This window comes from Filicampus tigris, chromosome 6 (assembly GCF_054856515.1).
Source record: "Filicampus tigris isolate MCC_2025a chromosome 6, RoL_Ftig_1.0, whole genome shotgun sequence".
Classification (NCBI taxonomy): domain Eukaryota; kingdom Metazoa; phylum Chordata; class Actinopteri; order Syngnathiformes; family Syngnathidae; genus Filicampus; species Filicampus tigris.
Window position 1 is genome coordinate 15,094,524 of NC_141222.1, and position 21,711 is coordinate 15,116,234.

At 38.2% G+C, this 21,711-nt stretch overlaps 1 protein-coding gene across 2 annotated transcripts in view; it reads right to left on the reverse strand.

Moving 5' to 3' along the window:
* ctnna2 (catenin (cadherin-associated protein), alpha 2) overlaps positions 1-21,711 on the reverse strand; it is a 246,859-nt gene that overhangs the window by 64,713 nt on the left and 160,435 nt on the right. For both annotated transcript variants that reach the window (XM_086034022.1, XM_086034023.1), the window contains one exon: positions 17,487-17,639. In XM_086034022.1, coding sequence (XP_085890148.1) covers positions 17,487-17,639 — 153 coding nt within the window. The remainder of the gene's footprint in view (positions 1-17,486; positions 17,640-21,711) is intronic.

Below are 21,711 nucleotides of genomic sequence, written 5' to 3' on the forward strand. Positions count from 1 at the left end.
GTAATTGAGCGAGATAAAACTGAAATTTAAGTGCATCCATTTGCATGTGCAATGAACACAGCCTGGAGCATACAATATAGAGCATTTGATGCAGCATTATACATTGGAGAGTTCTATGCATGTGGGCCCAGGTCGGCTCCCACTGCAGCAATTTGAAGCATTTTCTTCAAAGCCATGTCAGATATACAGGATGCCGTTTCGTTTTGTCAAATTGATAAGAAATAAGAAAATCACCTAATAACATTTTTTAACAGGAATAATGATCATAATAAAAGCTTTGACTCTAGTCTGTCTTTTGCCACAATTCAGCTAGGTTAGGCTCTGGGTCCCTGTGACCCAATTAAGTGCAATAGAAAATGTACGTATGGATAATCAATGCTTTACAAAGTTCTTAAAAATATTACAAACACATTTTTTCCCTCCTTTTTTATTACCAGTAGCTAATGCAACACACCATAAATGTAAAAAACTTTTGGGATGATGAACTTCCTTTCCCTAAATCCAACGCAGTACAGGTGGTTAAAAAAGTTGACATATCCCGGAAATAGAAATGCTACACTTCACCGGAAGGACCAGAATCTTGTGAAAATTGAAGAACTATGATGCTAGGTGAACTGACACCTTTCAAGTAACACAGCTAAAGGCGGACGTGCTAACCAGTCGACAACCGTGCCGCCCGAGCCAAAAGCAGACTGGGCAAAACTAACCCAAAAGAAAGGAGGTCCATCCATCTTGGAGCCTATTTCAGCTGACTTTGGACCAAAGGTGGGGCACACTCTGGACTGCTATCTATTAAAAAATTACGAACGTCTCTTTATACGAAATTTTGAAGTTACAAAACGCCTCAACAGGAAAATATTGCCTCTACAGGTAGTTACGAAAGAAATTTCATGGTACGAAAGGTAAAAGTATGGGGTGACACTCGCAGTATGGCCTGCTACTTGCAGCTCCGGAATTTCCTGAACGCAATATACTCATAGCTGCTCTGCCATTGGCTAGCCTAGCATCATGCTGGCATCCCATTGGCTAAGAGGGACCTCTTCTGTATGCCTCTGTGTGTGTGGATAGACAGGTAAATAGATACATAGATGCAGCGTCCTTGTCATTCGCCCCTCGGGCCATGAGGTCTTCCGATAGTTTTACGTGAATTAGAAACGAGGAAAAGAAAACAAGGAGAAAATCTGTTTTTTGTCCATACAAGCAAAGCAAGAGATAATAGAAAAGTATGAATGGGGGATGCGTTTGCTTGAGCTCGCCAAAGAATATGACCGTAATGTATCAACAGTCGCCATGTTATTAAATAAGTTGTTTACAAAAGGCCAGGCAAAACCCACTTTTGAGAGAGAACATGAACCAAAGAGGGCAAAAAGAGAGGAGGACAGCAATTAAAAGGTAAACGACCATCATTTTTATTCCTTACTCTATTCGTTGTTTTTTTACATTATGCACAACTCTAATTTATTGTGTAATAATTTAATTGTAACATGTACTTGTTAAATGTGTTCATGCATTTTTATGCTTTATAAAACATTTATGTCTGAATATTGGGCGGCTTGGAACGGATTAGGGCATTTACATGGAAAACGCGTCTCTACTTACAAAATTTTCTACTTAAGAAATTTCTTCCAGAACCAATTAATTTCGTAAGTAGAGGTACCACTGTATACAATTTGCAGGCAATTTTAATTACAACTGCAATGTATTGATTTTACCTTGAGCAATGAATGCCAGGGATAAGGGCTTACCAAACTAATATATAGATTTCTCTCTTACTGGATCAAATGGGATTATGCAGATGTACCTTAAATTGTGCCTGCTAAGTGCATATCACCTTGTGAATCACTGTGCACGCATATGACCTCAAATGTACTTTGAAAAAAACTGTATTGTACCTCAGATCAGCAAACATCCTACCTTGACACAGAGCTGTACGCACTTACGTGCCTCCAGCGATAACAATTTACCGTCCATGATGTGTGAAAGAACACCCTGTAGCAACCAGTAATGTAATAATACCAAATGTGTGCATGCATATGGATTAAATTAAACTGAAAATAATGTTTTGCACTTGTAATATACTGCATCTTATGTTCTAATGAACACACACTGAGCAATGTCCGTAATGGGTTGAATTTAAACAATACTCGTTCACTAAAGAAGGGTGTTGGAGCAGGTTATTGGGTGGTTGCTGGATGGTAATGAATTATTATTTTTTTTCCCTGTGTGAATACAATATATGATGTTTTAACTCAATGGCTACAATAGTTTTATGTAAGACATTTTAGCAGAATATTCTATAGACATACCTTCTCCCATTAAAAAAACACATTTAAAAAAAAAATAAAGGCCTCACAGCCATCACTGTATTTTAAAATTGTACTTCCTGATCAACGACGACTTGGTGTCAAAGAGCTCATCCAATCTACTAATTTAAATGATAATTTCACATTTTATGAGGATAAATCCCTTTTTAATTTCTGCTAACAACTATTGAATATCTACTGTTGCCAATATTGTGGTTGTGGGTTTGATTTTCAGGTTGAGATGAGAACGTGGATATTACTATGACAAGGGCTATGTTCACATTGCAGCTCAAATCAGATTTGTTTTCCCCCATGTGCGACACTTATCTTATTTTTTTTATGCAAAGTGAATAGTACAATACTGACTTTCTTTTTTAAATCCACCCAGGGCAACTTTCGTTTGGATCTAAATTAAATCCGACCTATAAGTCATAAACTGCCAAATATGCGCCCATCAGGGGTGGGGTCTGGGTGGCTGGGGTTAGTGCTTTGGAGACTACTGACAATTGTTCGTGAATCTGCAAAGTTGTTAGTAACAGTGTTTATAGTATATTTAATTCGAACCCACATGAAACATGAAGCATAAAGTGGACATTTGTAGTGATAATAGTACTGCATCTACGCAGACGGTTCATTTGTTACGCGCAGCAGTAACGTGACGTCACCTTTAGTAGATATTTCCATGAAATGACAGGATCAAGGATTGTCGTCTCATTTTCTCAAAATATTTCAACCTCCTCCCGCCTCTCACCTCTTTCATTCTGAAATGAGCCACTACACACGGGACCATATTTACTTCCGTAAAAACATTGTGCCAGGTCATATACGTTTTTTGTGAGTTTCACTCAACGTCGTGCTTTGTATGCATGCATGTTACATCACGGATGCATTCCGTTCACATTAGAAGTCACATTTGTTTTTGTAATGTTAAGTACATAAAGTGATTGGATTTAACAAAAAAATCTGAATTGGGCTGCAGTGTGAATCTAAGACGGGTTTACACTCATGTATTCCGATTAGAATGAATCAGAATAACCAAAAGGAATGAAAATGTTCCATGTCAACAGCTCAATCAGAATAAAAAGGCTGAATCTAAATGGCATTTCATTCACATTCACAGGGGTAGTGTATTCCTATTGCCAATCCGAACGAGCGTTACATAAACAGTTCAGTCAAAATAGCCAAGCTGAATCCAGTCTGCGCATGCTCTTTTGTAAACGCGTAGAGACAACATCATCTAAGCACTTTAAAATGGCAGCAACATACCAGAGCCCGTCTGCAGCGGGATAACTTTTTTAAAGTACTTGTAACTTTCGTTAAGAGGTTGCTTTAATAAAAGTGCTAACACGATCGCAACTGATGTGCTAAAGTGATGAATTAACTCTATCTTGATAAATCACGTGATGTTTATATCGATCTCCGCGTGTCACATGACTATAACACGGTTGATCTGTTTAACATAGTGGAGCATGCAAACGTCTGATTGGAATAAATCATGTCACGTGACTAGAACTCTTCATTCGGAATGATTTCAATCAAAATAACAAAATAAAGTCTCCATCTAAACCCGGCTATATACAAGAAGTAGTCAAATTAACACACATTTTACCTGCATTGTTGCTTTTTTTGCCTCACATATTTACATACAGTATGTGGTCACACGTTAGCATACATTTACTTTACATTAGATTTATTCAAAGAGCGTCTACCTGCTGATGTATTTAACAAAGAGACATCATTAATTACCAAAACACAAACATTATTTTCATCAATGCCATTTATGGTGTTAAGGGCAGCTGTGGCAATTAGTGGCAATCAAATCCATTTGTTAAACATTGCAGTTCTTTTCTTTTTCTTTTCTTGTTCTCTACTTCGATCACTGCAAAGTATTTGATGCATTTGACCACTTTCTGCCCAGTTCGAGGTAGACATATGTGAAAAGCACCGTGTTTCATGATGAGCTCAAATAATTACTTCAAATCATTGCACTTTAGTTGTAATAAACTAGCTGGGACAAAACCATCTTTTTCCCCCGTCAGTCACCTCATTAGTCAGCGTTGGGCAGAGCCAGACATCTTTAGCTTGCGTTATTCTGCATTTGTACTGTGGTAAAAAGCCGTGGCTCTAATTAGGAGGGATGATCTATTTTCCATAATGAGAATTGATTGCTTTTATTCTGCACCACCAAGCATTTTCTATCTTTCTCTCATTCTTTCCAAATGAAGGCCCCGGTCTCTCTTGCTTGTTCTCTTATACAGGCACACTTCAGAGCTGTAACACAGAAAAGGACTAAATGGCGCACTCTGTGATTAAGGGCCCTAATTTCAGGAGGATTTGATTTGGCGATGACAGCCCACTTCACCTCAAAAGCCTTTTGATTACTAGATTAAAGCCCAAGTGAAAAAGTTAAACTGCTCACTGATGACCGTCTCACTATATTTTCCTGGTCACTTGCAAGGACTAATTGACTTACACTGCTGCATGCCACCAAAACATAGGCTTTGAAATAATAAAATATCAAAGATGATGATAAAACAATTTTACTGTACTATTAACTATAATCCAGTGGCAGACCATGCATTTGGTCTCTAGGCCTTGAGTTAGGAATTAATCTACTTCCTAAGGGAACATGCCGCTGAAAGTTAATTTTCTTTCATTCTATTAGGCAGTGTGTATAAACATTAATAGTGCAAATATCAATCATATCTGATTCACTGAAAAAGTTTAAGACAATTCAGTATCAAAACATTGAGATGTTGTCATATTGGACATTTTTGACCAGCGATACGTAATCACTGCAATCTGTTGTGTTCTGTAACATGGCACTGTTAGTTTTGGACTCGTTTCCTGGTAGTGCTAGAAAAAGGCCATGTAGTAACCTCAAGTGTTGCATAATTTATATAAAGAGAGAAAAATGCCATAAGACATTTATGGCATCAGTAGCTGGTGAATGCAGCCAGCCCTATCCTCCAAGTAGCAGATGCAACCGTTCCATTACGGTTGGTTAATGTAACTGTGACCGATTGTCACCTATGTGCACGTTTATTAGGGGTGTAACGGTACACTAAATCACATTTTGGTTCGGTTCGGATTCTTGGAAACGTCGGTTCAGTATATTTTCGGTACAAGAAAAACTGATTTTTTTTGTAATATGTTTATTTTGAAAAGATGACAAGTAAACGGTGCATTTTTTAGAAAAAAATAAAAGCGAACCATTTGGGTGATATTCTAAGACATTACACCAGAATAAAAATACACTAACAATAAAGATCTCTTAATTGTATAAAAATTAAGACGCAGTTTAAATCTTTAAACATTCAGCAGCAACAGTCTATGACACATCTAAGTATTCAAGTTAAAGATAAGTTGTCATTACAGTACATGTATACACTTTTTGTGATGAAAAAAACACCTACAATAACAGTTACAATTATTGCTAACTATATTAAAACTATTTTTTTTAATGAAAAAAAAAACAATAACTTAAAAAAGTCTTTATGAAATTAGATACACTTTTTAGGCATTGAAATCTTTCAATATTCAACAACATATTGTAACAAATTGGGTTATCTGTGTTGTGGTCGGATTTGTGTTTTGCTGAGTTGTGATGTTTCCGAGGTTCATGAATGCATCGTACGGCTGGCGAGAGGAGCAGCGGAGAACAAAGCCATTTTAAGTGCGTTATTTTGGACATTGTTTTACAGCACGCAACAAATTGCAGGGATTACGTGACCTGATCAAAATGTCGAATATGACCACGTACAGAGTATGTCATTGTTTTGACACTTCTTTGGCTTAAGCATTTTTTCAGGGAAGCAGATGCCATTGACATTTGCGGTATTGATATTCTTCCACGCTGCCTGATAGAATGGATGAAAATGAACATTCAGTGGCGTCTTCGTTTTCCCGTGTTCCACTAGCGCATTGCAATTATAGAAACCATCAATACTGTACAAAAACAATACATCATCATATCTAGCTTTTGAAGAGAAGTCTGAACATTGATTTTAAACAACCTTATATTTCCCGAACGATGTCAATTTCTCCTCCATTGTCCATTGTGGGAGTATAAAAAAAAAATTGTATTTAATGTGTGCAGATGGCTACATATGTGTTTTACTAGTCGAACTAGGCTGTAAGAGTTTTCCTCTGATCAACCGATTAGAGGAGTTTTTTTACCACAACATGATTGTATGCCAGCTAGCTGGCCCTGTTTGGGGAATCTGAAATCTGATTGGTTAAATAAACCGTCCAATTGCTAATTTCGTTTAAGGCCAACAATCCAAGATCAAGGTGAACAGCTCATTATACATTAACCCCCACTCACTACCCCCACCCCCCAGCACCACCACCTCCACCTCTTTTTTTGGAGCAACCACAAAGTTAACTGCAATTTTAAATGCATTGCTTTACATAAAATAGCTTACAAAATCTTCAGCATCATGAAGGCCTATGAAGAAGTGCCATGCAATGTGCCTAAATTAGATATCTTGTAAAACAGTGAGCCTATGCTATAATCTCGTTGCCTCCCATGGGTGTCAGAGCATCCTAAGCTTTGAATACAAAGGCAGCCGCTCTATGTGGCTTTGCAAGCCGGTGCTGATACTGTGTAAACATTGCTGCCGCTGTTTGCCACTTATTTAGCACATGTTAATATTACATGAGAAAGGGGAACCCTTTGATGATGTAAGTGAACACTCAAACTGGGGCTTTTCTCTTCAGGGAAGAGGGAGACGTGTGGTGCAGAAGGCCCTTAGAGATTTATTTCGCTTCAGCATTAGCAGTCCAGCATGTAAGGAACTTAACATATATAGAACTGCTTTTGTTGCTGTTGTTGTTCCTACATTTCTGAAATTACTGTAGTTTACACCACAAGCATTAGTAGGCAAAGGGATGAAAAAATCGAAAATGAATGCATGTAGTTATCATAAGCATTCCATAGTCCACTAAGAGCACAAATGTCTTATTCATTGTGAATTGTTTAACCATTGACAACAGTAAGAAATAAAGAAAGTACAAATGTAAAAATATGACAACAAAAGCAAGATGCTCCACAGAAAACGGGGATGCCACCCTCCCACAAAAAACAAAACCAAAACAACAATAAAATAAATAAGAAATATTGACTACAAAATCCACGAGTAGGTGAACCCGGGGTTCCGAAACGTCGACTGTATTTTGCTTCACGTCATATACTTCATATCACTATATAATTTGTTGATGATCACACATTGTTGAAGGCCAAAGTATAGCATAATATTAAATCTGGATATCTTTTATTACTGCAACTGTACCTCCGATCAGTTTAAAAAAAACATACCAGAACATATATATATATATATATATATATATATATATATATATATATATATATATATATATATATATATATATATATATATATATATATTTATATATTTTCATAATAACTGCGAATGATGCGTTTGGAGTGGTGGGACGCGTAGCGAAGTACCGGAAATCCGCCCATTTGCCCCATTCGTCGCGTATAAAACAAATGAACTTTTTTGCCATTTCACCTCACGGCAGCCAATCAGCACCAGGCATACTACGTCACACACAGCTGCACAAGCACGTGGCAGCTTTTTTTTTTATTTTATTTTTTTACAGTTCTTGGACTTTACCAACACAGCAATATTGTTAGCATCAGCATAGTGTGTCGGCCACTTGATTGCGATGTTGAAAAATGCTGTCATCGTCTACTACCAAGCGAAGCCCCTCCCCTCTACGCTGTGCACGAATGAGCGGTTGTAGTATTCAGGTTTCAAATTTTCCGCATTCAAACGCAAGCGAATGGAGCGAAGCGGAACACTTCATGCGCGTTTGGTGTGAACGTAGCATTAGATAAGCAGATGATTCCATTCAAAGTGTGTCCAGACACTCAAACCACAATGTCATCAATGCAGCTGTACATGACGAGAACAAGAGGGTCAGTTTCAGTTGAGAGAACAGACTCTTGATGAGCCATTAACCTGCCTGTCTGTGAGGGGAAATAGACAGGTACATGGTTTAATTTACCTTGTTATTAAGAGCTTGTGGATGAGCCACAGGAAGCGTTAGAGACCTACTTTGCTGTATTAAACATGCTGACTTTGAAGATCTGAGCAAGTGTGTGTGGCTCTTACAAAGCCATCAATGTGCTCAATCAATCCGAGTCATTTCTACCCTTTTGTTCAATGAATTGTGTTCAAGGAACTCAGCAGTTCAATCAGGTTTCCTCTCAGAGTCTCCAAAATGCATGTCAAGTCAAGTCAAACTTATTTATGTAGCCCTTAATCACAAGAAAGTCTCAAAGGGCTTCACATGCCCATATCTGACAACATATTAACGACATCCCCTGATCTTAACCCAAGTGCGATATTTATTAGCGACCTGTATTAGCCCTTCGATGTGAATATACAGTACATGTGGATGGTTGGTAATGTTCACTGTGATTGACTGGTGACAAGTCCCTGGGTGTGCGCTGTCTCTTGCCCAAAGTCAGCATGGGATAGGGTCTAACTCACCCATGACAATGGACACTATAAGCGGAAAAAAGGGAAGAATCTGAATGGAGAAATACTTTCGATTTCTTTTAAAAGACTGCTCTCATTTTGTTCGGAAAACCTTGCTATTTACAATGACCTTATCTGTTATGCTGAACATTTAATTATCTATGTAAGTGTTTGTTTCTTTGTATGTTTTTGTGGCAAGGCCAACATACTTTCTGTTTTCAAAACAATTTTAGGAGCTCTAAAGTTTTCCTCAGCCTTTCAGTATGAAGAGCAGATACACATAAAGCCTGCGCGTCAGGGAACCATAATGAAGAACAAATGGAATGCTTAAGTACAGTGCTTGGCAAATTTAATAGACAACAGCCCAATGTAACAACATTATTAATTTGCAAAAGTATTTAGCAGTTCTTTTACAAAATTATATATTTAATTTAATTTTAATTTACGTACCCACTGTGTCATGGTACTGCATTTGTAGGGGATCAATGTCATAGTAAAATTGTTTCCTTAGTATGTTTCATAAATTGTGTTCTAAGACTACAAACCTAACATTAATGATTGTACATCAAATAAAACAAGACCTTCTATGGTTTTGATATGACGGCGGAAAAAGTGACACATGGATGCTGTGTCACTGTATTGTTCACGTTAGGAAAAATGAGATGATACATGAATCAGAGATGAAAGAGACATTATGGGGAATCTCAAGTGAAATGACTAAGCCCCCATGGACTCATGAGATAGTCAAGGATTTCCGAGTCACTGTATATTGTGTTAGATCCTACTAGTTTGAAGTATGGCATAACAGGGATCCGTCAAATGCTCCCCTTTTACTCTCATTTAACAACTCTTTTCTTGCGTAATGAACGTGGCGGCATATCTGAGGGGGGAGCGGGGGGATTGGGCCATTTCTGGAATTCTACTACCACTTGTGTATCAGTTTTACAGAACAGAGCTTGTTGGGGAATTCTGTCACTGCCTTTGTCTCAGAACTAACTATAAATTGCTTGACAATTGTTTGGTCTGATGTGTCACAAACACTGCCACCAATCATTGCGTTCTGTGAGGATAATGGAGGATTGACTTTTGGAGGGCGGGGCTGTATTTTATGAGCACATCCTTAGTGGCAAAATAATTTCTTTTTGTTCCTCCCTCTTTTACGGTTAGAGACAGTCGAGATGTAACAAAAAGAATATAAATGTCAGCTTGAGGTTAAAAGATTGGTTGATTGCATCCTGGAGCACAGCTGTTATTCTTCGGAAAATGGGATGATGACCAAATACACCGGAGGCACGTGCACTGACTCAGATATATTACAAAGGCACCAAAAGGGAAATATACTGAGGAGTCAGTGTTCGCAATCAGGATAAAAGTCAGAATTTATGTATCTGGTCTGTAAACAGTGTGTGTTTATTTCTTCAGTGCTATATTTGCAATATGTTTTAAATCAATGCAATTTCTTCATTATTATTTATTGACACAACTTCAAAAGGCCACAGCAAAAGATTCGGTTTTAGTTTATTTATAAAAGATTGCCGGTCAGACCCTTTGTTCGATTAATCCTGCATCTGAAGGTCATACAGGGTATTATTAGCTACTACATTGAATTCATATTTATGTCACCCGAGAGAATCCAAACCCCATACAGAGATTCGAAAATTGAGCCTCATAACTCTGAGGCAAAAGTGCTAGACAATGCCGAGACTAAAACCGGAAAAAAAAAAAATCATTGCAAAACAACTCTGAATGTGTTGTCATTGACATACACACAGATGCCATTTTGAGTGGATGACTTGTTGCTGCACTACATCAGCACAACCTCCATTTTTGATGTGGCAGATCCACCCGTAAATTAATGCAGGGTAATGGACTAAATTTATGAAGGGGCAGCCTACAAATTAATTAATTAATCTCAATCACACATAGTAATATGTTTGGGGAAATATATAGGCACAAAAGACAACCTATGTAATATTTAAATCAGATGCTTGAATAATTATGTGCACTCCCATATATAGGCTATTTCAAAATGTACCATTACAGTTAATACAGTTAAAAAAAAAAAATGTAAGCGTATGTAAATTGCAAATTAAAGAGGGCGCTCAAAAAAATATTTCCTAGAGAACCACATAGGGTAGGGCCAAGGCCACACATAATGCTCAATATTTAAAACAACCGTGACAACAAAGCAATGTGCTTCTCATAGTTACTCATCTATTTTGAAACCTCAAAGAAAGAGAAATAAATAAATCAGAAATTAGACTCGCTGGAGTTTGTGTATGACATTAGCACGTAAACTTGAATATCTCCCCTTTCGGATGATGTAGTCGACTGTGTGTGAGATGTGCAATTAGAGACCACCTTGCAACTCCTGATTGTGCATCCATATGTGCGCCCCCCCGCAAATACACTCCCAATTATAATTATTATAATTTATTAAATTAATTGGATTCTACAGTGATTCAGAGGGATTGTCCCTCGCTGGTGTCATATTTATCAATGAAATACCATGACGCCCACCATGCACATCCGCAGAGCAATAGAGCACCACCTGTGCAGCAAAATAGACCACCTTCTATCCAATCCAAAATTTAGTATACAAATTGTAAGACGTGCCGGTAGGAACGGAAGTAATGGCCAGTGAGGTGTTGAGCATCTACCAAATTCACAAACACACACTCTAAAAATTAAGGGGTTAAATATAACAACATGTTGGGTCCAGAATTGAGCGATCCACTACTTGGGTCAATTTGACCCACCTTCTTGCGTTGTTTTGCACAAAACCAACCATTTTTTGGGGTGTTTTCTGCAAAACGAAAATTGAGTCAAATTGACCCAAGTAGTGGATTGGTCCATGTTATTTTTAACCCAACTGTTTTTATAGTGCAAAATTAGACCATTGCCCTGGCGCAAAAATGACTATGCAACCATTTTTACGACGAGCGCAGACTACTGTACTTTCTTTCACCAAATTATCAGGTGTGTCAGGGGCGAGGCTGCTTCATGCGCTGGCACGCCCAGACATTCGCAACACGACCCCCACACATACTAGACTATACTTTTGCTGACACGAAAATGAAGTTATACCCATTTCTGTGCCCAGCGCACGGGCGCCATTCTACCAAAATAGGGCCCTTAGACTAGAATTAGGAGGTAGTATTAGGACTTACTCATCACGCTATTTTACCTGTGACTGGAGAATGGTCAGTACATGTAGTACAGTACATGAGTAGGGAGTTTTGCAGCAGCACAGCAATTCACAAGAAAGACTAAGATGGAGTCAAGGTCAGGGGAAACTTTTATTCTGATGTTAGAAAATGATGGAGCGTAACGTCCTTTTTATGTCCAGGAATTCCTGGCACATGCACATTTTCCCTGCAGTGGCAATAAAAAGGAACCGTGGCAACTTTTTAAAAGATTGGATATTAATCTTGTGCTTAAATTAATAATAAGAACATATCAGTGAGGAGTGTACTAATGTACTGATGGAAAGCTGGGCATGCAGCATTACTAAAATGTTATGAGGATGCAAAGTATATACTGACGTGATTGTGGGTGTTATATAAGACTGAAAAAAAGACAAACATGTCTACCTACCACAATCAAAATGCACTGTGGCATGTAGAAAGAAAATTAAAAAATGCTGAGAGTTAATGACACCTTTACCATGAGTACAGAGTGAGTGTGAATCATTTTAATCAGTTTTTATAAATATAGATCACAAGTACAAGAGTTAATGATTTATTTAGATAATTGCTCTCTACTCCTAGAATCAAAGCAAGTTTGATATCTCAAAATAACTCCATGCTTGAGCAGAATAATTTGTCATCTGTGTGCACATACTTGTGTTCCAATGGTCAAGGGACTTGAGGAGAAAATATAATGTATCCTGTAATGTTATGAAAGGGAAGTCAAGCTTTTTGTAAACCAGGCCACTTTTACTTCAGTAAAGAATGAAGATAGAGAAGCATTAAAAGTCTCGGCATGTGGTATAATCCGAAAACACTAATTTTAAAATGACTCAACCTTCCGGCATCAAAAACATTCACATTGCATCCCATCGCAAATAATGCCTCAATTTGTGTTATTTATTGGTGAATTAATTGATGAAATCCAGGGCCATAGTCAATGATATGAGGAAGCAAATTAACTACCCATATATTAATATATTCCTCTCTGTACATATGTGGATTCAAAAATATATGTTCCTTGGATTGTAAGAGAACTTTGCATATTCACACATGACAATGATGTTGCTTAACATATTGGAATATTAACCAAAACTATGAATCCACTTCATGAAAAAAATACATGAAATCACTTGCAACTTAACTACAACGCCAACATTTTAATTAGGCCTGTGCTGTATCGTATTTCCTCAAATATTGGCCTCTACTCTAATAGACATCATATTTTAATTAATCACAGACTCCACCTAAAACAATTAAGTGTCTCTCCTGAAATGGATGACTCTCTTTATCCCCTCAGGATAGCAGATGGTAACTGTAATTGTCTCAGTTCATAGATATTAGCTATTGTTCAGCCACAGGTGAACAGTTAGGGGCTCCCGTCTATTAAGTATGTGACCCTTACTGCACACTTTATATTGCCTGCCTGACTCTCTACATCATTTGGACATTTGTCATTGTATCAGTGTTACCACATTACTGGACACCTTACTGGTCTGGTCTATAAATCACTGAATGGTTTGGGTCCTGAATACATTAAAGAAATGCTTATTGAATATAAACCATCTAGGGCTCTGAGATCTGAATACTTGGGTCAATTATTGGAGCTCAAAGTTCAAAGTAAACATGGTGAAGCGGCATTTTGCCGTTATGCTGCACACAAATGGAATGAGAGGCCAACAGAAGTGAAGTCAGCCCCGAGTGAAAATGCTTTAAAATCCACGTTAAAAACGTTGCTTTTTTCCCCTCAAACCTTTAATTAATTAGTACCAGACATTTTCAGACTATCTTTTACCCTGGGTGGGTGTAAAAATCATAATTGTGTTTGGGTTAGTTAAATGTGATAATGTAAATATTTCCTGTTAAAATAGGCCAGAAAAGTATCATATTTGATCTTCTCTCTGCTTCTTTTCATTCAAAATTTCCATTTTCATGTAAACATGTCTGCTTTTTCTTTAATGGAATGAAATCTATCGAACAAAAAAAATGTGACCCTTAGCATAGCTAAATTGATTCAAAATGATAATTTTAAGACTTGTTATTGTGTAGATCTCAAAACTCAGTACTCTGTGTTGCAAAACACTGAATTGGATTCAGTGTAACAACTGCCTTCTGAAGTCACCTAATTGGTAAAAAGAGTCAGTGTGTAGTTAGTGTGTAATTTACTCGCAGTACAAATACACTTGTTCTGTGAAGGCCTAAGTGGTTTGTTCGAGAACTCCAGTGAACAACAGCATCATGAAACCATGGAACTCACCAGACGGGTCAGGGATAAGGTTTTGGAGAAGTTTAAAGCAGGGCTAGTTTGGTTATAAAAAATAGCTAAATCTTTGAACAACTGAAGGAGAAATGTTCAATCATTCATCCAAAAATGAAAACAAAGAATAAAAATGGCAAAACTGAAATCCTACCAAGACATGGTCTTCCAACTAAATGACAGAGCGAGGAGAGCACAAGTCGGAGAAGAAGCCAAGAGGTCCATGGTCACCCAGGAGGAGCTACAGTATTCCACAGTTCAAGTGGAAGGATTTGTCCACAGGACAATTGAAACCAAACCATAATCCTCAAATCTAGCCTTTATGGAAGAGTGGCAAGAAGAAAGGCTTTCTTGGAAGACATAAGAAGTATCATTTTGAATGTAGTGGACACCATAATCAGAGAGAAGGTGCGTTGGTCACATGATAGCATTGAATAATTGGGAGTAAGTGCAAAGTTCTACGTGTTTCACAAAACTAACACTGCTCATCATCCTGAACACACCATCCCCACTGTAAAATGTGGTGGAAACTCCATGACGTGGCAATGCTTTTCTTCATTTGGGACAGGGAAGCTGGTCAGAGTTAGCCCTGGAAGAAAACCTGATGGAAGCTGCATAGACTTGAGAATGGGAAGGAGATCATTCTTCCAGACAATGGCCCTAAAATTAAGACAGTGGAATGCTTTAGATCAAATAATATTATTGTGTTTGGATGATCCGGTCAAAGTCCAGACGTAAATATCATTGAGGACCTGTGACAAGAAAATTGCTGTTCACAGTTTCTCTTCATCCAGTCTTTTGCAAATAGGAACCGGCAAAATCTTCAGCGTGTAGATGTGCAAAGCTGGTAGAGACTTACCACCCAAAAACTTGCAGCGGTAATTGCAGTAAAAGGTTTGTCAACAAAGTATTGAGCAAGGGGGCTGAATACAAACACACACCCATTTTTCACATTTTTCTTTGCTTACATTTTTTTTTAAAACAACATGAATTCCACACCGTTTTCAACTACGAACTACTCGTGTTGGTGGATAACAAAATCTCAAACAAAATGAGTTTGTGGTTTTCAGGTGGCAAAATGTGAATATGTTCAAGGGGATGAATACATGTTCAAGGCACTGCACGTCCTGTTTTATCTGCATTTGATGGTACAAATGACCTCAGCTACCAATGTAACATAAGTGTATAGGTTTTCTTGTTAATTGTTGTTATGGTCGGTATAAAGAATGATCCTGTCTAAAAATAAAAAAATGTCTAACAAATACATTTATATATGGGAACATAGCTAATATTCATTTGCCCTGTTTTAATTTAACATTTTGCAAACTGTACTGCCAGAAAGTGTTTTTTTCCCGATCTGCAGTGTATATTTAGTAGCTCATGATGAATGGATTAAAGTAACACTCTAAAAACAGTTGGGTTAAAAATAACGCAATTTTGGGTCAAAAATGGACCGATCCACTAATTGGGGTCAATTTCACCCACTTTCTTGCGTTGTTTTGTACAAAACAGTCCAATTTAAGGGGTTGTTTTGTACAACACTACCCATTCTTTGGGTTGTTTTCAGCATAAACTACCCTGAAAGTTGGGTCAAATTGACCCAAGTAGTGGATTGGTCCATTTTTGACCCCGAATTGTGTTATTTTTAACCCAACTGTTTTTAGGGTGAAACATATAGACAGACAGTCTATATGCAGTCAGAGTAAAATGCTTCTCATCTGCCAGCACACTGTGAGGACACATGCTTAAAATAAGCTATTGCACATAAAATGTCTCTTTAGCATACAAATGACAGCAGAATACCTGATGCAAAGTGCTTTTCATTTTTAAAAAAAGACATCACCACCAAACATGAGAGTTGAAGAATGCAACAAAAAAGTAGATTTCATTGCCCCTGGCGTCCTTGGTTGAACTAAGCTTGAAGTTCGGGCATAAAGGACAGACTTTAAGGGCGACATCAGTCAGGTATCCTAGCTCATCAGCAAACAGTCGGGGTGGACCAAAAGGTCACTCAAATCACTCTCAGCACAAGTCAAAGGAAGCAGCGGTGTCGTCTTAAGTGACAGTATGTTAAGCAAAAGGTTACTTTGAATGGGCCATGAGAACAAAAGGGAACTCCCACTCAAGGGCAGAGGAATGTATCACAGGGTACTTACATTTAAGCCTTTTGAAAACCTTTTGAAGACCTTTCTGGAGCTCAATTTTCACTTTCACATTCATATAAACAAAAAAAGATAAAAACATGAAGGGGATGCGGCACAATCAAAATGTACTTGACGTTTCTTGAACAGGAACATTCAACTCTCCATAACATACATCCCTGCATTTAACCATAAATTATAGTTCAATTACTAGTATTGCAGGAAGAGGGTCATACGCAAATGGGGTGTAACTCTCGTTGAGAGTTAAAACGAAATCATCAAGACAGACAAACACCAGCATACGTCGGTTCTTTTTAGCATCGGTCAAGTTTACTTTAAAAGTGGGCCTCAAATGTCTTCATTCAGCAGAGTATAGGCGAGTACTAGATCCAAGTATTGCAGATCAGTTTGCTTATATTCACACAAAGTGCCAAGAGTTACCAAGTATGCCACATTAATTTCCAGTAGGGGAGCTTATATGGCACTGTCACAAAAAATGTTCATTCTATTTCATTTGACTTTGTTCATTGGTCAACATGACCGTCACATTAGTGGTGAGCTCAAATGCATATATAATTTACTTCCTGCTGCTCAAAATAATCAGTTACTGTCACATGCTGCATGGTTACCATGACTAAGTCATATCCATGACAGAAGGACCAATGGAAAAAAGTGTAGGCCAGCGTGATGTATGCAGTTACCCAACTACGATGTGTACATGACATGAACACTATACAAGCTCACATTTGCTGTTGTTTCATAACTACAGTCTTATGTGAAAGCAGTAGCTTTATTCTGGGGATGGAAGCTATGCAATGTTATCCAAATTGGCAGCAGCCTCTCCATGCATCACTTAATACATGTCAGGATGGCTACTTTCTTCGGTTTCTTCCAGTTCTTTTTCAATGGGTCTGGTTTGAATTGCCTTTTGTCGGTTAAAATCGTAATTGTATCCCAAATGCCCTGACCTGCTTGATTCTATATTTGCACATGCAATATCTCCTGGTGAATAAGAATGTGTGTGTGTGTGTGTGTTTGTGTGTGAAGGGGAGAGAATGTATGAACATGTATAATTTATGACTGACCTCCACAAGCTTGTTGGCATGTTCACGGAACACCTGGGCATACTCCTTGACCTCCTTCTCATTTCCACTCTTGGCCGCTTCGATGAGCACCAACAGAGGGACGTTGGTCTCCAGGAATGAGTCTGAGATGTGGTCCATCACTGCCTTTCTCAACTGGAAATAGAATACAGATGGGGTGAGGGGAGGGGGTCAAACAGACTACAATATTCATTCATTATCTTTCTACTGGAATGAGAGAGAGAGAGAGAGAGAGAGAGAGAGAGAGAGAGAGAGAGAGAGAGAGAGAGAGAGAGAGAGAGAGAGAGAGAGAGAGAGAGAGAGAGAGAGAGAGAGAGAGAGAGAGAGAGAGAATGAAAAAGGGGAAAGTAACTCTTATTTGGACATAGTGCAGATTGCTTACAAGGCGTAATTTTTCCCATAAGGCCTTTTTACGAGGGCAAGACACTGCAACTTTTATCTTTGTTTATGGAATCATTTTGTAGTGGCAAGGGACCAGTTGTTTCATGAGAAAGTAAATGGACCCCTGTGGTACTCACTGGGATGTCTGATGAGATGCTGGAGGGAACAGTACAGAAAGCATGACAGACAGGTGCTTTATCTTATAGAGGGATGGGGTTACTCATGTAAGACCCCTACTAAGACACACAAGAGAGGGGAAGCGGAAAAACAAGCGCTTTCCTCACACATACAGTGCATAATTAGTGGATGATGAATCTGTAATTTCACATAATACTTGAACACCATGGAAAGTGTCACATAAAAGTATTTAGTGATATAATGACTTTTTTCACAACTGTCATTTTGACATAGTACAAAAGGCATATACCTACAATTCTTTTCACCATTTGAATAACTATGGCATTAATGGAACTGTCCACTTCCCGCCTGTTCAGCATCCTCCATCGACCAGGGAGTAGTCAGTTAACTAACAAACAGAAGGGCAAACATAAACTACACTATTTCATATGTCTTAGTTTTATCTTGGCAGAAGTCTGTGCTCCACGAAATGACATTGACTACATGATTTAAACCACAAACAACTACATTACTGGTGCTTACCACATTAGTATGATACAGTGTAATAATCATTATGGCAAATACTGTTAATTGAGAAAAGAAGAAGAAGAGAGAGCTGCGGTAGAGTAAACAGATTACGGTCATAAGATAATTGAATAAATATACTTGCAAGCCACCTGTAAAAATTACAAACTTTTTTTTACTCCACAGAGGGGAAAAAATAAAGTAGACGGTCTCCTTTAAAACACTATAATCCATCATTAGGACCTTTGGTGAGACTAGATTAAGGTTACTCTAGTGGACATGACATGGCTGCTCAAGCTGTAAACAACCTGAAGCCAATGTAATGTACTATCTAAGCACCACTTTATCAAGAACAGTGTAATCCCGGATCAGTGATTTAAAGATCCGCAATGCCAGGTACAGAACATCATGGTTTATATTCCTTGGCTCATTGGAATGGTGAATGTTGCGTATGTTTCACCGCATCACTGCGGTTGTGCATCATTGCTATCCAGTCATCTGGCGGTGGGGATGTGGAATGTGGGTAGATATAAATCTCACATTTGCTGCACCATCTCTACATCATTTTTGAAGAAGGCAAAGGTGGGGCGTTGTTATTCTGGGACTTTGGGTGGAATATGTGCATTATCCGCCCTTTCTTTCTATCATGTTATTAGCTTGCCAGTACTATCACTGCAGTAAATGTGGCGCATAGAACATTTTTAGCTGTGACTAATTCTGACATTACATGCCTGACATAGGAATTATTTTGGGCAATAGACATCATATATTTATTATTTCTAAGTTATAGTTCACAACAATTCCAGATTTACAGCATATTCAAGAATACCTTGAAGCAACATCAACAGCAACAAATCTTTAATTTGTAATTAGTAGTGGAACAATATGAGGAACATAAATTCATTCTATCAACTACACTAGTAACACAATGGTTGTGAAATTTGGAATTCCACCAAAATGACCGAAAAACAACCTTCAAGAGGCACAAGACTGAAGAGAAAATTCAATTTAGGTGGTCGGGACGATGCTAAAATTAGCCGTTAACGAGCTAGCCGCTGACTGGCTAGCAACTATATGCATCCTCACTTGTTTGGTAAGTGTGGATGATTGAGTTTAGTTATTTTGCATGAACTGCTGTGCTATGACATGGACTGAAATATGTGATTTTGACAGATTCAAATAAACACAAAGCTTGGTGGGTAATGTAAATCTTTGAGAATTACATCTTGGGAATGTTATGTACTGGAGACACCTCGTCCTCTTATTTCTAAATCTGACGTGCTCTCCCTCTTTCTTGCGTATGCTGCAGTTATCATGAAACAACACAAAGCTAAAGCCCTTGTCCCACTCGTGGGGGGGGGTGTTTGTGAGTGTTTGTGAAGCTAGCAAATTTTGCGTTCTCGCCAGCGTTCGTTCAAGGTCGGAAATTGTTAACATGTTCAAAATTTCTTTGCGACAAGAGAAAAACACTAAAACTGTTGCCGAACATCTGGAGAATGTTTGGTGAACGTTTGTGATCTTGAACGAACCCTGATGAACCACGGCATGAATGCACATTTTGCTACATTTTGCCCCTGATTTATCCCTGGTTCCAAAAAGCCACACATCAGGGATGGCGCTGCACTGGGGAGTAGGGGGCCTGTAGCCCCATCGGAAATCTGTGTAGCCCTAGTTAAGACCCTCCATCATTTTATTTGATATTCTAAAAGATACAGTATTTGGATATTATTTTCTCTGGCCCCCCTATGTAACTGTCAAGTACCACTTGAGGCCTGCAAGAGGAAAAAATCCTGGAGCTGTCCTTGCCACATATGGCCAAGTATAAATGCTGGATTTGTGCCAAGAACACCGTGGCAGAACATTGGCAGCAAGAGAAAGAGGAAATAATCAGAACGTGAGCTCGGGGTCCTGATGAGGAGGTGGGAACAGAACTGTCAGAAAACTGTTAACAATCATCACCAAGATTGACATGCACAGCTCTACTCATCTCCACATAATAAATATCTGAAAATATGAAACCGATCACCTCAATATTTTGGAGTTTATGGACATAAGAGTTTTCCTCATGAAGGGGTCATTTAGCTGTAGTGAGCGCTTAAGGAGACAAAAGCGTTATATTTTAAAAAAAAAAACTCTTACCATTTGAGGAGAGTTTTTTTATACAAAATGCAACATAAGGTAGCAGACTTTTTTTTATAGGAAACTCAATGGAATACTAAATAACATTTACAATGTAAAACATTACTTTTACTTAATAAATATTCAAATCATCATTATTGTCATCATCATCATCATGATTCGTATTTATACACTTTAATGCACTCTACTTTTCTTTCATTAGTTGTGCACAATGCCTTGATTATTAAACTTTCTTTGTTAACTGATTGGGAGAAATCGGGTGCTCCTTTCAATTCAATACCATCTTCAGGAAGGTAAAAACATGAATCTTGGCAATGCTTTGTAAGAGAACACGGATATCAGGGTTTCTGACTGTTTACAGTTGCACTTTGGTTTATGTTGACTGTTTTTGTGATTCAGAACACATCGTGTTTGATACCTTGGGGTCAGCACTGGAACAGTTCTTATTAAAATGTCAAAAGCAATCACAGCATGAAGGGCTGGAGTCACGGCTGAGAGGAAACAGCCTGAGCAAATCAAAAATCAAGTAATAACTCTCACAGAAGATATCTATCAGCGAGTATGACATGAAAGAAGAGAAGAGACGAAAAGCACTACGGCTAAGTAATTGATCATCAACGGTAAAGAAAACAGAGGCTGTGTTACCTTGGCGTAACACGTCGGATCACTTTACACAACAAAGGAAGGTGTATAGACTATATTTAAAAGAATGGATTGCAGCAATTCGAACGTCTACTAGACTTGATAAAAACCTTTCCAAAATAATTGTCAAATGGAAGGAGGTATAATGCACTATGTAAAACAATATGATTGAACAGTCTACGTGGGCGAGTGGGCTGTTTGTGTTTGGGTATTTTTCTGCTGCAGGTGCCACATGCATAGTTTGTTGATGAAGTGGCTGCTTCCACATGTTAAAACACAACACATTAGATTTCACTGTCTTTTGGGGGCTTGCTTTTTGCTTTACACTCTGGTCTGGTAGTAGTAGTTGTTTGTAGTTACCTCGTAGCAAACCCAAGCGCCAACCTTGGTCATCATCGCGATG